The following is a 16123-nucleotide window of genomic DNA, read 5'->3' as shown; positions in this document are numbered from 1 at the left end:
TTGCAAAGGAGGCTGAAGGAGGCGTGTTATACTCTCTGGGTTTATCCATTCTCTCCACTACTTTTCAATACGCCAGAGAGCCTTCCTAGGCATTTCTTCCATCCACTTACACGCCTTAGCAGCCACTCAACCTGCTAAAGCAGTTATGAATAGAAAATATATTTATTTAAGAACAAAAGATATGAAGTGATGGGGAAAAGCTACTAAAACAACAAATGCAATAAGATACATTGTGGAAGTTATCATGAGGGGTTTTCCTTGGCTGCTCCAGCATGTCAGCCCACTTGTGAGGTTCTAGAGATCCTGCTACAGAGTCACGCCATAGAGTTGTTACAGATGCATCTTTCCTGTTCTAGCTGCTATTAAATGTCATCGTTTGGGGCAATTTGTTTTTGTTTTATCTCAGCATATCTTTCTGATTACCCCCATCTCATTCCCTCTGACTGGACATCACACAATATGAAACTGCAGTATGTCATTAGATTGCTGGGTAATTCGGTTCATTTCTATTGTTGCTATTTCTAGAAATAGAAAATTGGGAAGATATTCCCAAATCACAGGGTTTTGCTACTTTTTCTTGCTTATGGCCATATTCCAATATAGCGCTAGAGCACTACAAACAGTTTAACGTGAGAAAGATCAATACTACGGACTGCTTTTGAGATCCACAGTGGTTAGCACATTACAAAATTTGCATAGAATCTATAAATGACTTATAAACAAAATTTGAAGATCAGCATAAGAGCTTACATCTTCCACCTCAAACATCATTAGACTTCAGAGAACCTCTTCACAACCATTTTTGTTTTATATATTTTTTTACACCCTAATCTTCAGTAACTTGGATGACTAAACTTATGCATGCATTTAGCTTTCTGTAGCCTCAAAATCTTTAAAATATAGAATGTTCAATTTGTTAAATGTATGAAAATATTTAGAAGATATGCAGTAAGGACATCTCCTGTGAGGAGATACAGTAAATGAACATGAAGAAAACAACAAACATAACTAATCAATAGCTCTAGGGAAGGCCAAGTCCTAAAAACCTCAAGGGAAAAATCATAAGTGTGCGTGTGTATTCATATCTGCATACACACCATGATACTGAGGTACAAAAATTCAAGATCCACTAGTGAGCCCTTCCTGCAGGAACCAGAAATATCGCTCACTCAATTTCACAGTTTCTTCCTCAAAGTTAGGCATCTAACTGACCTTAATCATGTATTATGCCTTATGTAATCAAAAGAGAAAATGGGGGATTAATTGCTCTCCCTGTCTGAATGAAATATCTTATTGGGATGAATCATCCTCTGCAGGTCCCGGTTTCTCTGCTTTGACTGCAAAGACTGCGTACACAACTAGCTTAGACTCTTCCTTTTCGAGGGCAAAGCAGGATGAGATGAGTTACACTCTGCTGCTGCACTACTGAACAAAAAGACGACTGCTGCTGCCTGAACAGGCTTGGCACAATTTAGTGCCAAATGCACATCTCACAACAGGATCAGTGAGGATTCTGAATTCAAATGAATGTGACAACTGGCACCCATAACGCATATAACTTCACAAAAACCTTACACTAATGACCATTATTTAAGTTACAATATCTGTCATGAAAGACTGATAATGCTAGAATTAGTTGTCTCAATGCTATAATTTAGCATATTTACAGGCATACTTACTTTATAGTCCTTAACTTAGTAATCATGTACTATCCTTTCCACAGGGCTGGTCATTCTGTAAATGCATTATTATTCAATACTTCTTTTATCTTCTTCACTGAATATATAATACAAAGCCTTACTAACTGGAAACCACTTAAATCTGTACTGAACAGAAAATGAATAATTTCCTCCTCAGTAACCTTATGCTCCCACTGTTGTATCTAAGCTCCTCAAAGATGGATGTAAGACACAGCTTGAAACCAAAATATGCAGAAAATAAACCCTCTTTGGGATCCTGATTTTGAGCAGAATCCTTTGCATCAGACTTGTTATTCTACTTCCAAATCCTCAACCAACCACTGCTAATGTTTTATTTTGCTTCTGTTTGTTTAGTTTTTTTCATTTCCAAGTATTACATCTGATCCCTGCCTGTGACTCCTTGATTGCTTTAATCCAATTTAATTACAGGCTCTCACCAAAGAGGAATGGTTTATTTTTCACTCTAACTTTGGCTACGTGTTTCCACTCAATTTCCCTTCCTACCAAGAGCACTTATGCCCCTACCTGGCAAGTCAGATCAGGGAACTGATCCAGATGAAAACTAACTGTATCAGGCAAAGGCCATTAGGGAATAGGTTGTTTTCAGCTGAATCAAGTAGCTGATGCAGCTTAACATGTGGTTGTTTGCGCAGTTGTTAGCACAGGCATAATGGAGAGACATGAAAGTGTGGATAGGTTGGAAGAAGGAATCAGAAATAAATGGGCTGCTTGAGGAAGGAAGAGGAACCATCTCTTCCAACTGCAGCCAGCTTAAAGCAAACCATCAGACTGCAGCCTTTCCCTTGTATGTCCACATGAAGACCCAGTCACTCTGAGCCCATACTCAACTCATTCATTTCATTTCTTTGCCTAACAACTACCTTTTTCCTCAGTAACTTCTCATCTCACTATCATCACTTTTCAGATGAAAATCTGTTCCTTCTGACACAAGATAATTTTGTCACCATGAGGTAATGCATTCTCTACCAAGGCTAGCCTTTTGCCACCTTTTCTCTTGTGCTTGGACTCTACTCCTTGGAAGTACTGAGAAGTCAGAGAGAGAGATACAGTGCTCTGAAGTCTCTGGAGCAAGAAGAATAGTAGTTTTTTCATGTGTTGTGTGAAGCGATCGATAGAAAATTAGGATCTTTGAACATGTTAGCCACATGACCCCTTGCTAAGTGCTAGTTCCTCTTTTGCCTCTGCCCAAGCACGGCCTAGACTCCTGCAAGACCTCTGTTTGGGGAATATTGGTTCTTACAAGAGCATCTAAATAAAGCTACACTGTCAGTACAGCTTCAGGGTGGGAATCCTAGAGAGGGCTGACAGCCCTGGAGCCAGACAGCTGAAGGTGTTTCCCTTTCCGAGTGTCACCTCGATTTGTTCTGCTCCCTGCTCCCACTGCTACGGCGACGTGCTGGTAGTTGGTAGGGCAGGCTTGATTTTGCTTTCCTTCAGACAGCGTATGCACTGTGGTTTGCCTATGCATGAGTGATGACAGACTTCTGTGGTTTTCGTGATTGTGGTATAAGGATTAGGGGTAATCTCACAAGCCTCTGCTAATCAAGTATAAAATAAGACTACTGTCTTGACTGAATCCATGTGCTTTTTCATGGAAGTAAAAGAAGAAATCTCTGACACAGTACTGCCAAATTGCACATCCCTGCGCCAAAGTATAGAAGCAGAAGCGTTTTTCAGTAGAATAGCTGCAAGAACCAAAATGGGCAACAAGACAGATTTTTCCTTAACCTCACTATGAGAAATAGTGAAACTGTCTGAGCTAAATTCACCCTGAGACAGATGCCTGGCTTGAAAAACTTCCTTCTCAAAGTTCAGGAAACTGATAAGCAACCAAAAGAAAAAATGGTTCATTACAAAGCAGCAGCAAGTATAGGGGATACTACATCATCTTCCAGTTATATCTGTACATTGGGACGAACATTATATTCTCACTACTAACTTCATCTCTAAAACTATGTGGATTATGGAAAAATGCTCAAGTATGAGTTTCTCAGACAGGTACCACCACTGCAGGCTAATCTCAACCTCCTAGCACATGTTCTGTCTAACCCCGAGAAGAAATGAGCAATTTTGCTGAACTGAGTTATTTTTATGATATACTGACAAACATTCACTAAGGGATAGGCTGAAAACACTAATTAATTTCAATTCCTGACCTAAGCAAGATTTCCAGCTTTTAAATATGACAGTCTACTGTAATAGCCTTCAGTGTCACCTGGCACCTTGAGCTATTTTTACTTTTTACTAAGCTTCATTTCCATCAGAATAGAATTCAATATGACCTTTATATAATGTTCTGGTTTAGTCTATATTTTGCTTAGAATGTATGGAAAAATAATCAACAAGGTAGCTTCAGGCACTGAGAAAGAAAATACTTACTTCAAGAAAAAAAGAACAGAATAGTTACAAACGTGTAAACCAAGCTGAACATGAGAAGAAAGTTCCATTACAGACCCTGGGGGATGGCAAAGTATGATAAGAATATAGAAGGAGATCTGTTCCCTTAGAATAAAATGGAAAGATGTTTTTCCTCTTCAAAATGCGTGAAACAGAATAGCTTTGCATACCACAGCGGAATTATTGTGCCCCAAAAGATAGCCCGAAAACATGCTGTCACGAAACCACAACACATTTGAGAGAACGTTGATCTCTGCTGTACGGTGGTAAATTGAAGTCCTCGTCACTAGACTAAATGCATCTTTGAGGTTTCGAGGGTTAGAGATGAAGCCGATTAACTACCTCAGGAATTTTTGGGGAAGTTTCATTTCTATAGAACAGAAGTGTGCGTATTGCAGCTTTCTTTTCTGCTAATCACTGAAGGAGTTACAATTTGAACTTGTTACAATCAATTAAAGATCACTGGGGTATTATTTTCAGGAAGAAGAGATGTCCTTTGTGAAATCCAATTTCATGGCCACACTCAGTTAAATATTAATATGGCAAATATATACTATAGTTACCCTCTAAGGATATTACAATATACGTTTTATGGAAATATTAATCTCAATAAGATATCAAATCTTTTTCAGTTGAACTCACAATGTAGTTCTCTAAAAATCAACGATGTGTTGCCAGGACTTTAACCAACTGGATCTCTTTTACTCTTTGTTGAACCCCTGCCAGTACAACAAAGTAAAAGCATTTGCTGACAGAAGGAAGAAGGAAGGAAAGACACTGAGAAACTGATTACATTGTTTCTCGGTTTAAGCAAAAAACCCCCTCTGATATTTCCTAAAGACGGAGCTGAGAGCACATTCCTATGTTCCCCCACAAAAAGTTATAAAAAAATAAAAATCTTTAAAATTTGAAATCATGAATTTACCAACAACTAAAAATAAATTAGGATAGTGGAAAGACTGAGATTTTAATAATTTTAAGCGTATTATTTAAAATCTACAGAAAATAATAATTCAGTAAATTTTTCCATGAAAAGATTTTTATAACCAGAAATAATACTTACTTTTTGCCAAAATGTAGCCAAAAGTTTTAAAACAGTTTTCCAAAATGAATTATTCCATTCTGCTTTTTTTAAACTCACCATGTTCTATGAACAATTTTATCCCTGAAAAATCTAAAATTTCACCAGAAAATTGATGAAAAATTCTACTTACAACTAATATAAAATTTCATGTTAGCTTTAAATATAGAGATTAGTAATGTTTAGTATTTATATCTGGCAAATACACACTAAGTATGTTGGTATATTATTTCTGTGAGGCCATAAAGGGAAACCCAACCCATGGCAGAGGTTTTTTTTTTTTTTTTAAACCAAAATAAGTATGCAATTTTCACTCTATCACACATTACAAGCTAGAAAGTAGGTGTTGGCTTAGCCTTGCCATTTCAGCATGCTGCTTCCTAGAACAGAGCCAGTATGTGAGCACTGGGATTCTGCATCAAGGAAGGACTTGTGGTTCAGAAACCTGCATGATAAACTACCCCTTTCACAGTGAAGCTATCTCATTGAGTCCACGGACAACCCCTGAGTGCAGCTCAGGGAAGCACTAATGTTTCTTCCTAATATTCTAGTAGCCCAAACCAGACTATATTCACCTTGTATAGATGCAAATGAAAAAGAAAAATCTACGAAATAAATGGAAAAGAGAAGAAAACCTCACCATAACTATAGACATCCAAAGGAAGTCTAATAGCTTATCTCTTAAGAAATACCCACGTTATGTCCAATAATTAAGCTTTGAAATATTTATCACTTAAAATAATTTATAACTACTTTTATTTTTTCATTTTTTTCATTGTTTTTTCTTCAGACACAATGACTGATACTACCACTTTTTTTTCTTAAGTTCACAGTTCCTTGTTCTGCAAATAGGGTCCAAGGCATACAATAAAAAATGTTCTGTGGTGCTAAAAACCCTGCTTTAACAGGCTTTACTTCTTGGACACAAGAAACCTGGGAGGAAAGCTTACAGAAGCACCTGTTCTGATAAGCAGGTAAACCTGGGCTGAACTGCATAGAGAGAATCACTTGGAAGTAATTTTGGCTCCAGAGTGATTGCTGAACACCATACTCATAGAGGAAGGTACCACTCTGAACAAAGTTGCAGGGCAAGTCTTTAACTTCTTAGATGTTCTCTATTTTTCATGACTTTGCTATAGCTGTTAAGTGCTATCCCTAGTACTTTTTCTTCCTGGAACTTCTGCTTTTGTGCCTTTCCATTCTAATCCTTCATCCTTTCATTCCTTCTTCTGAACTAAACTTCACACGAGGAACAGCAAACCTTTCCAATACAAGTCTCCTTCTCCACTCTCCAATTTTGCTGTTTCTCAGCAGTGATTTTTCCCAGAATTTTTACTTCTTTAGGCAAAAAAAAAGTTAAAATAAGGTTTATAAAAGTTGAAACTCTTAATAAGGAAGGGAAAAGATTCTATATCATAGAACTGTTAAAGAGTAATGTTATTTTCCATGGAAAAAATAGACTGCATGTAGTAGTTACACACAAGTTTACAATGCAAATATCTGTGCATATGTAACAGTGTTATAGGGCTGTTGTAGGGACTGATACTTAAATAATGACTTAGAAGAAATGCACCATCATGTATTCAGTCTACTATCTCTTTGACATCTAAATTCCATTAAAACAACATTAAATTCAAACTCTAAAATAGCTGTTATTGTCATGAAAGTCTAAAGTTATTTGAATATTGTATATCAATGGAATACAAAAATACAAATGTCAATTACCTAAAACACTAGGCTTAAACTTCCAATGACAACAACAAGGAATGTACTCAGTTGAGACTCCTGTTCTCAAAAGGAAAAGGGCATGAATTTATTGTTTCAGTCAAAGTCACACTGTACAAGCAAGCGAACAAAGTGCAGCATGTTAAGCTGCACCACCTCTCATCTTGTCTTGGAAGAATTATTCTTTGATATCTTTAGAAACAGCTTCAGGCTCACGGAAATAAGATTTAAAGCCCTGACGGGAGGGGGAATGCATTAAACTATGGAGAAACATTTTGAAATACAAAGCTTCAAATAGCAGAACATCCAACAGAAGCTGATACACTAAGCTCAAGAACAATTTTCAGCATTACAATGCAAAGCAACCTCCTCCTAGTTCAATACACTGCTCAAAAAAGACACGCCATGTGTGGACGTGGGAAAAGAAACATGGGAACAAGTCTCCAAGAGAACTGTTCTAAGAAGACTTCCCTAGTTTGCTTTCACAGGATGTACGAGCTTTGTTACAGTAAAACCATTCAATTGATCCAAAATGCAAAAGAAATGAACAGATATGCAGAAGTGGCTCAAAAGAGAGGATGAAGAGATGTCTAAGGCAACATAAAACTGTATGTGTTGAAGTGGAATGGAAAAAAAGTTCTAGATCAGTGCTTATCCAGAAGATGAATTAAGAAAACCTTTGTTGAAACTGAGAGGATCATTTGAAAAACAAGTTTCACTTTGTTTAAAAAGCATCCAAAAATAAGCAAGCTTTGCCTTAGATGAAAGAAGTTGAATAAGTTATAATTACAGTTCATTGCTCAGACCGCAGCATTCTGAAACCAAAAGAACAACTGCAAAATACCATTTCTATACAGGTATGCTCACAGGACATTTATTATTCCAGTATTATTTATGCTCATCCTAACAGTTACAACAACAAGAGTAAAATTTAAGTGACTTGCTTTCTATGAGGTTACTTGGAGGGGCCACGGTCAGAGGAGCTAAACCCCATCCCTAAAAGCAGATAGCATTACCTTATGGGAGATAGCATTACTATATCTCCTTGATTAAACGTAAGAAGAAATGCCAGTTTTGATCCCATTCATAGGTCAGTTAGAAGTTTTTAATGAGTATAATGCTCATAAACACAGTGTATTAACTGCAATATATTCCTGATACTTTTTTTTTCATAAGTCAAGGTATTGTTTGGGAAAACAATGCATATGGCAATTTCTAGAAGAATAACTATTATCATTACATCCTGGCTTCTGATTATACTTCTCATCTTTCCTCCCCTGCAGCTGTTATAGGAGAGAATCATAAGGTACTTCTAATGATTTTGAATGCTAAATGATGACTTCGGGGCCTCGTTGCTGGAAGTGTGTACATACCTCCTCAGTGACACCACTGGATCAGTACTAGAATCAGAAGGTTAATGATACTCCAACTAAAATAAATCTCACAAACTGGACGAAACATACTCCTTTTATAAAAAAAAGGAGCAAAACCTGGTAGCTGATAGAACTTTGGTTTAGGTCTACACAAGGCTCTCTCTTTTCCAAGAGATTTCCATATCCCACTGAAATCACTGTAAGAGATGCCAGGTGGCATCTCTTTGGATGCAGTATCAACTTATTCTTGCATCCCTTTCTTCAAACTATATGACTACAAAGAGTATTACTATAAGGAATGGATATCTACTTTATGCAAACACAGCTTCGTAAAGGCCAAAACAATCTGAGAAATAATTGTATTAAAACAATTCCAGAAGAATGTCTCAATCTGTTACTTTCAAAACAGCAACATCTGGTCATATCTTAAAGCAAAATGAACAGAAACTATAAATTACTAAGAAACTACAAATTACAAAGCATTTGAAGATCTAGAATTGTTTATAGCATTGTAAGATATAAACTAATGTTTAGCTAGACAACAATTGCACTTTACTTATAAAATTCTGGAGTAATTCCTTTGGAAAAGCTGAAACAAATAATACATATAGAATATAATGAGTGTTTAAGTATAACTTTATTTTCATAAGCCCTTCATCACCAGATTTAAAACCTCATGCCTGCCTTTAATGCAACAGGCCCATTTTGATTCTGACTTCCTCAGGAACAAAACAGCGCACATTATTGTTAAAATTTACATAGGGTGTAGTGATAATGCAACTTAGAAGCACTTTTTTAAGATCCTATCTAGCAAACAGATGCTTAAACACACACTTGCAAAAATAATAGCCCATTCATTTAAAGAGAGTTTTCACATGCTAACTATGTACTTAACTGCTTTGCTAATGAAGATCTAAAACAGGATACGCACAATTGTGCAAAAAATGCTTTCTCCATCTTACACAATTTCTAAAATATTATATCTATACTTGCATATAAGCTATTTTGTTCATAGTCACATTTTTTGTAAATATACATATAATGTCAGGTTATAGTCTGTTAACACCCAGCAGTAGAGTTGAAGAACCAATCTTTCTTACTTAAGGCAGAGACTGGAATTGTTCTTCCAAAGGTAGGTGACTATTGACTGTTTTCAAGTGGGAGCCTTCCTTCTGAATAAGAAAAGAACCCCAATTCATTCTGTAGCTAGAGAAGTTTAGTCAAATTGATTCCTGTGAAAAGCTTCAAAATAATCAAAATTTTCCAAATAAAATGTTTTTCAAAAATTATTCACAACAGAATCTAATCATGTGAAATATCTAAGTCCTAGAACCAGATGAAATAATAAAAAGTGCTAATGTTACATTAATTCACCTTACTACTTCAGCAGGTATTTAGTCATGCTTCCCTGTAACATATTGATGAGCAGTTGAGATTTACTGGCACAGATGTTTACATATATGTATTTTGTCTCATACTGTAAATCAACCATGTACGATTTGTGCCAGAGGCATTTGTTCAGCCGTTCAAATCAAAGACCAAAAACATTCTAGTTCTGCATTTGTAGCACAGTGAGGTCTCAATAAACAAGGACTGTTGATTTGTCTGTGTGGGAACATCTATCCGCACTGCCGTGTCACTGTGACTCCTTTACCTATACTATTACTGTGAATAGCACCTTCTCGTGGCATAACTAACGTGGAAAGAGGTCACTGGTGTTTCCGAAAAGGGTATCCACACAGAAAGTTACACTGGTATAGCTATTACCGCATGAAATAATGGCACACATTTTTGGATAACAACAAACTCTGAAACACTAAAGAACTATAATAGTAAAAATAACAGCCAAAATTATGTGCAGATCACTCAACCAACCACAAGTAACCTAATTTGAATTTGAAACATACATTATCAAGGCTTTGAGGAAAATATCTGAAAAATCCTCATGTAAAAATATCATTGGTAACGGGTGAATTCAAGGAGATTATGAATGTTTAGGAATACTCTGTGACAGAACAATACTCAAAAGAGTATTTTATTCACTGTAAATTATTAGCTCAGCTTTGTCAAACACAAGATTTATGTGGGGAAATAACCAAAGCAGTCTCACAGGGTACGTTAAGGAAAGTGTGAAGTGCTTAAAAAAACCAACCAACCAAACAACAACAAAAATCCCACTTATATCACTAAAAAAGCAAACAACGAACTCCGTCGTCTGGCATTCTAGAAGGCAAGTATTCCTGAGCAGCTGAATATAGAATTTGTAAGGCTTTTGTGAAACTCCAGCCAGGCAGTTTAGCAGGGATCTGTGGTGGAGTCTGTGCCACTGTCTTATAAATTTTGTTTCCTTTCTTTTATCTATTTTCAGCTGATGCATCTGGTTAGCTTGACCAGCCCATGAATATGGACTTTCACAAAGACTGCAGTAGTGTTCCAAATTCAGAGAGACATGCGGCATGTTCAGGAGATGCTCCATTGGCTGCAACTGGAATGACTGTTTTGCAATGTACAGTCTTTGCAAGACTGTTTTGGATGTTACTGCTGTGCATTCAAACATGCCTCAAAACACTATCTGTATGAAAAAGGGCATAGTTAAATCAGTTCTGCAAGAGGAAACAAAGGCTTTCTCTTTTTTCTCTCCTATAAAAAAAAACAGGGCGGGCAAGACCTTGCATATCTGCTTTTGTAACTGACTCTTCTTTTGAACAGCTGCAGTAGCTTTCTATTAATATATATTTTCCATGAAAATTTCAATACTAACAGATTTCCCAGGAAACAGAGTTGGAGGCTGATGCTTAACAATGATAAAATATGCTCTTCAAGAGTATGTTGGTACTGTAACGTTTGTGCTCAAATTCTCCCTTTCTTCTTGATTTGCATTGTTTTTCCTCATTCAGTCATGCTTTCTTTCTATTCTGCTGCAGTCTTCATATTAAAAACTCCCTTTGACTTCCTTCTCTATTCAGCGCAATTCTTAACTATTCTTCCTCTCTCCTCATATTCTACTTTTGGTTGTATTCTCAGTCTTTTCCTTTATTGTTCTCCATTGTATCCTATCTATTTATATTGCTCCCAAGTTGTAGGGTTAGTGTTCTAAACACTGTCCTTCCTTCTTTTACTCTCCTTACCTTTTCTGCTTTGATCCTCTAGAGACCTTGACTTCTTTTAACAAGCCACTATAAAGTAATTGTCTATTCATTTGATGTTTTAACTCACTGAGTTTATACAACTTAAAGCTATTTAAAATATGTTAAGCTGGTTAGCAGTGTTCTTCTTTGGCATTTTTTTTTAATACTCCCAAGCTAATAGATTGCCAATTAATTAGAAATAGTTAATCTTAGCAACAGAATAAACATTTCATGTGTGTATCTCTCATGGAGCTTCTAAACTAATTTTTATGACTGTGTTGTTAACTGTTCTCACTACTTGGCAGTCTGTCAATGGAAATAAACGTTCTCTGAGCAGCTATCCCAGCCATAGTTTGCTGAATGTTTACTTTAAGCTGGATGCTTCTGCATCCTCTGTCCTTCCCTTCCTTTGCTGCCTTTTCCCAAGCTGTACTGTCTTTAAGGATGTCAGTTTTGGGATGATACGGTTGAGCTTCATCAGCATAAAGACAGATTACAAATGAGCAAAAAACTGATTATTTTGAACTCCTGATTGTTTCTGACCTGGTTCTGTGTGTGGAGCCCCACGTACCAGCTTAGCCAAGGAAGGAGCACAAAGGAAGGAACAAGTAGCAAGGAAGATTCTGAACTACTGCTGGAAGAAACGTTCAAAGTATATATCTCAATGGCTTCGGAATCGAGCAAAAAACAGCCAAAAGGAAGGGGAGCAGGCAGAAGGGAAAAAAATATACATTGATAAGGATATTTAGTATGTGTTATGCACACACTGGTTAAAACAACAAGAATAAAAAACCTAGCCATTAAGACTGGTTATTGAGATACAGGTATAATCATAAAATACTCATACCTGCTGAGGTTGGCTCCTCTTCATCTGAGGCTGCACAAAGGAGAGGAAGGAAGGAGAGAAAGGGAGAGAAAGAGATGAAGAAATCCAAATAGTGCTAATTGTTATAATTATATACATTTTATCAATATATGAAATGAACAAGAAAACATCAAGAAAAGCTAGTTTATTTTATACAGTTTCAACTTCAGTAACATCAGATATTGCATGTGAGAAAAATGTGTGTGTGCCTGTTTAACTCTCTAGTCCAAACATTTATGGTCTGAGGAAAGCAATAGGAATATATATTTGCATACTAGAACCTTTCCCTTTTTGTTGTAGATAACCATTAAATTGCCTTAAGTCACCATCAGATTGCACCTTAGACTGTAGACTGTATCTATTACCCGTCTGTTCAACAGAAAGCCAGTAGATAGACATATTCACAGTAAAACCGTATTTTAAAAGTATGTCAGTGACCTAGTTCTTTCTCTCCTTGCAGTCAGAATGTTTATATACACATTCATCACAAAAATGGTTTTCTTACAGTCTTGAAAAGTTTTCAACAAAAGAGAAAGCAGCAATCAAGTGCTTCTCACTTGGATACTCTAAAAGCATCTACAAGTCTGAGAGGGCTCTCCATAAATGTGATAGAAATCCTCTTAAGGCATTAAAGACATGTATCCATACCACTTCTTTTTTTCTTTTAGTCAGTCTTTTCCACCAGTTGATATGCAAGCTTAAGCTGTTTGATTTCTTGCAAAATCAATTCCACACACACATTTTTCTGAAGGACTCCTCTTTTCTGCCTGACAACATAGCCCATTTATTTGGGGCATGACAGACTGAAGGGCTCAAAGCTCTTAGCGTCCCTGGAGGTGTTAACTCACTATGGCACTCTTAGAACTTGCACTTGGCAGGGACAAGGATTTCAAACATTTCCTCAAAGATCAGTACCACACCTGGTAAATCGGCTTGTCTGCCTTCAGTATCAACCCATGTATTATGACAGGAGGAAACAGAGAAAGTGCAGGAAAATCTTTTCTTATTTTAGTGAAACATTATCAGACATAACAGAGCCGTATGACTGTGAGCATCTTCTCAACAAACATGAACTACATTCACTACTAACTATAAATCCTAGTTAATTTAATACAGCATTGTGTATGCAGCTGTATGTGACTATCAGTCTGGACACATCATCACTCCTAATTGCCAAGTAGTGCGGTGTTCTGCTAGGGGCTGTCCAAACCGATCGATGGAAAATAATGAATTACTGTCTCAGTGAAGCACCAATGAACCATTTTGCCTCTAACTAGAGTTTTCTGAGGCAAATAGGTGAATAAAAATATTTTTATTTATATAACTTAGTGCTCAACTAAACAATTAAGAAGGATGCATTACAAGAACAGTACATTATGAAACGTATAAGATAAACTGTCCTAAACAAGGTACTTTATCCCTTCACTTCTATAAATTTTCTTTTAGATTCTAGATACATATTTTGACATTACACGGATCTATTATGGGGTTTGTGTGTGTGTATGTGTGTGTATGTATACATAGAGAGAAAATTAGATCAAGCTTTTAAACTTTACAATAACAGGATGAAAATGTTGTTTTATTGAATATTTACTGATTTTAAGTAAAATCTGCTTGTAACAGAGAAACAAAGAGAAAATACCATCCTATTGTTTTTACATTGAACTTATCAGACACATCATTAGTTCAATAACAACATGACAGTTAATTCCACAGAAGGAAATTGACTTTTAAACCTCGAGAGCAACAGAACCAATAAATTAATTATGAGTTCTGTCCAAACTAAGTCTGTTGCAATTTCTCAAGGTATCAGTCGCAGAGAGGAAAACTAGACAAGCTGAACAGAACATGAAAGTTAGTTAGAAGTTCAGTTATTAAATTATGTAAATGTCCAAAATCTCTATTAACTGCAAGCTCAACTTTTGCTTGAGCAATGAATAAATAAAAATGTGACTCTGTATGTGTGACTGTGTACGCATATTAAAATTAACATTATTCAATTATATGAAGTATATTCAAAACTCATTCCTTTTTTAAATTTTTTTAAACAGACAGCTATTTAAGTATTATTTGTAGAATTAATTTCTGTAATGAATATTAGTATCGGCAGTTCAAAACCAGGTTCTGATATTACTCTGAGGGATGTTTCAATGGCATCACTCTGTACTTATGTACACATCTCTATAAAACAGGATAACTGAATCTCAGTTGAAATGAACCATTCAGACGCTGAGACAGTTATGCTGGTAACATTACATCTCTGCTTATTCAATTACCTTTGACTATTTGACTGCTGTTTTAGGCTATAAATTCTTTCAGAAAGGGACTATGTTTCTATTCCTGCACAGCCAAATTCTCTTACAAATAACCATAACAACTGATCCTTTGTTGTCTCCTATTGTTTCCAGAAATCAAGCACAAGACAGTAAAGTCTTTGTCTTTTAAATCAGTAACCAAAGTGAAGACAGTACGATCACATGTACCATGCATACTGTGCCTACTAAAGAGAGAAGGCCACTGTAACCTTTAGTGAGATTAGAACTACTCAGTATATCTTATCAGAGAACAAAATATTTAAATTCAAAACCCTGACTGGCTGAATTAATATAATATTAATAGACAGATGTCACTGATGAAAAATTAACTCATCTTCCTCATTGCAGTTTAACAGCATGCTATGATATATGACAGCAGAAGTATAGAATTGCTTTGTAAAAGGCTAAGGACCTAGGTCTAGCTGTCATTACTGTATTTCTTAACCCTGCACCCGTCTGGATGAAAGATGCATATTAAAATCAGGTATGAAAATGCAGGTATGAACTTGTTTGTACTTCATGCACACATTTATTTATTATCAAATGAGCTTAATCCCTCGCTATCTGTAGCAGGATTCGTTTCATCCCACACAGCTTGACAGACCATGTTTAAAAAGCAGCCTTTAATAAGCCACAGACTACTCAAAGAATACACTATTTTTGCTTTATCATCCTGCCTCAGCTGGAATGTCAGCACTCAACTCTCCATTAGTTAAGTAAATTCACTAAATTATCACACTGAAAAATCCCCACACGACACTTTCTTTTCTATCAGCAGCGATTTAAATCTTGAAGTTATTTTGAAAAGCTATTTATAGTGACTCATACCCCTAGTAATTAGCCATAAATTACTCTCTCTACTTATTTCAAAGAGGCGGAGAGGGAATAAGCTGGAATCACCCTGCTCCAGTGAGCTGGCAGGGTCCGCTGGCTCGCTGTGCCTGCCGTGGACCAGAACAACCTGCCCAGCCTCTCTCCTCCAGGGGCCTCGAGGGGCGACGCTGCGGGCCCGAGGCAGGTATTTGACAAAGACATCCCCCAACAACTCTCGCGGACATCTTAAAGTCATGGCCTGATTACAATATTGCATGACCTTAAGCTGTAAACTCATCTGCAGTTTTAAAATGTTTTCAAGCACGTGTTTCTTTCCCATGTAATGCACCATTGACAAAATATAATCAGACATATGGCAGCACAGCCATTAGCTTTTATTTTCTTAGAAAAAATCTGATGCACATTCGGGATAACTCAATCATATTTTCCTCAGAGGTAATACTGAAAGGTAAAAGCATACTGGGGGTGGGGGTGGGGGGGTGAAATCAAGACTTGGAGATAGATTTGGAAAGAATATATATCCTCCAGGATGTATCACACTATTAGCTTCAGAGTGGTAATGTGAGAAAGCAACGTTCAGACAGTATCTGAACACCGATGCCAAGCTTCAGGGTATTTCTAATACAATGGTAGATGACTTGAGAAATCTGGAAAAAATCTGAATTTTGAAGCATAGTAAAAGTA

At 36.5% G+C, this 16123-nt stretch overlaps 1 protein-coding gene across 2 annotated transcripts in view; it reads right to left on the bottom strand.

Moving 5' to 3' along the window:
- LOC135324426 (EGF-like repeat and discoidin I-like domain-containing protein 3) overlaps window positions 1-16123 on the bottom strand; it is a 262585-nt gene that overhangs the window by 147992 nt on the left and 98470 nt on the right. The window contains exon 3 of one of the 2 annotated variants that reach the window (XM_064500716.1): window positions 12273-12302. The exons of the other annotated variant lie outside the window; for it this stretch is intronic. Within the exon in view, the coding sequence (XP_064356786.1) occupies window positions 12273-12302 (30 nt within the window). The remainder of the gene's footprint in view (window positions 1-12272; window positions 12303-16123) is intronic. 2 annotated transcript variants of the gene reach the window in all.

Source organism: Dromaius novaehollandiae, chromosome W (genome assembly GCF_036370855.1).
Source record: "Dromaius novaehollandiae isolate bDroNov1 chromosome W, bDroNov1.hap1, whole genome shotgun sequence".
NCBI classification, from domain to species: domain Eukaryota; kingdom Metazoa; phylum Chordata; class Aves; order Casuariiformes; family Dromaiidae; genus Dromaius; species Dromaius novaehollandiae.
Note: the sequence above shows the minus strand (reverse complement) of the source record. Positions and strands in the feature narration are given on the sequence as shown.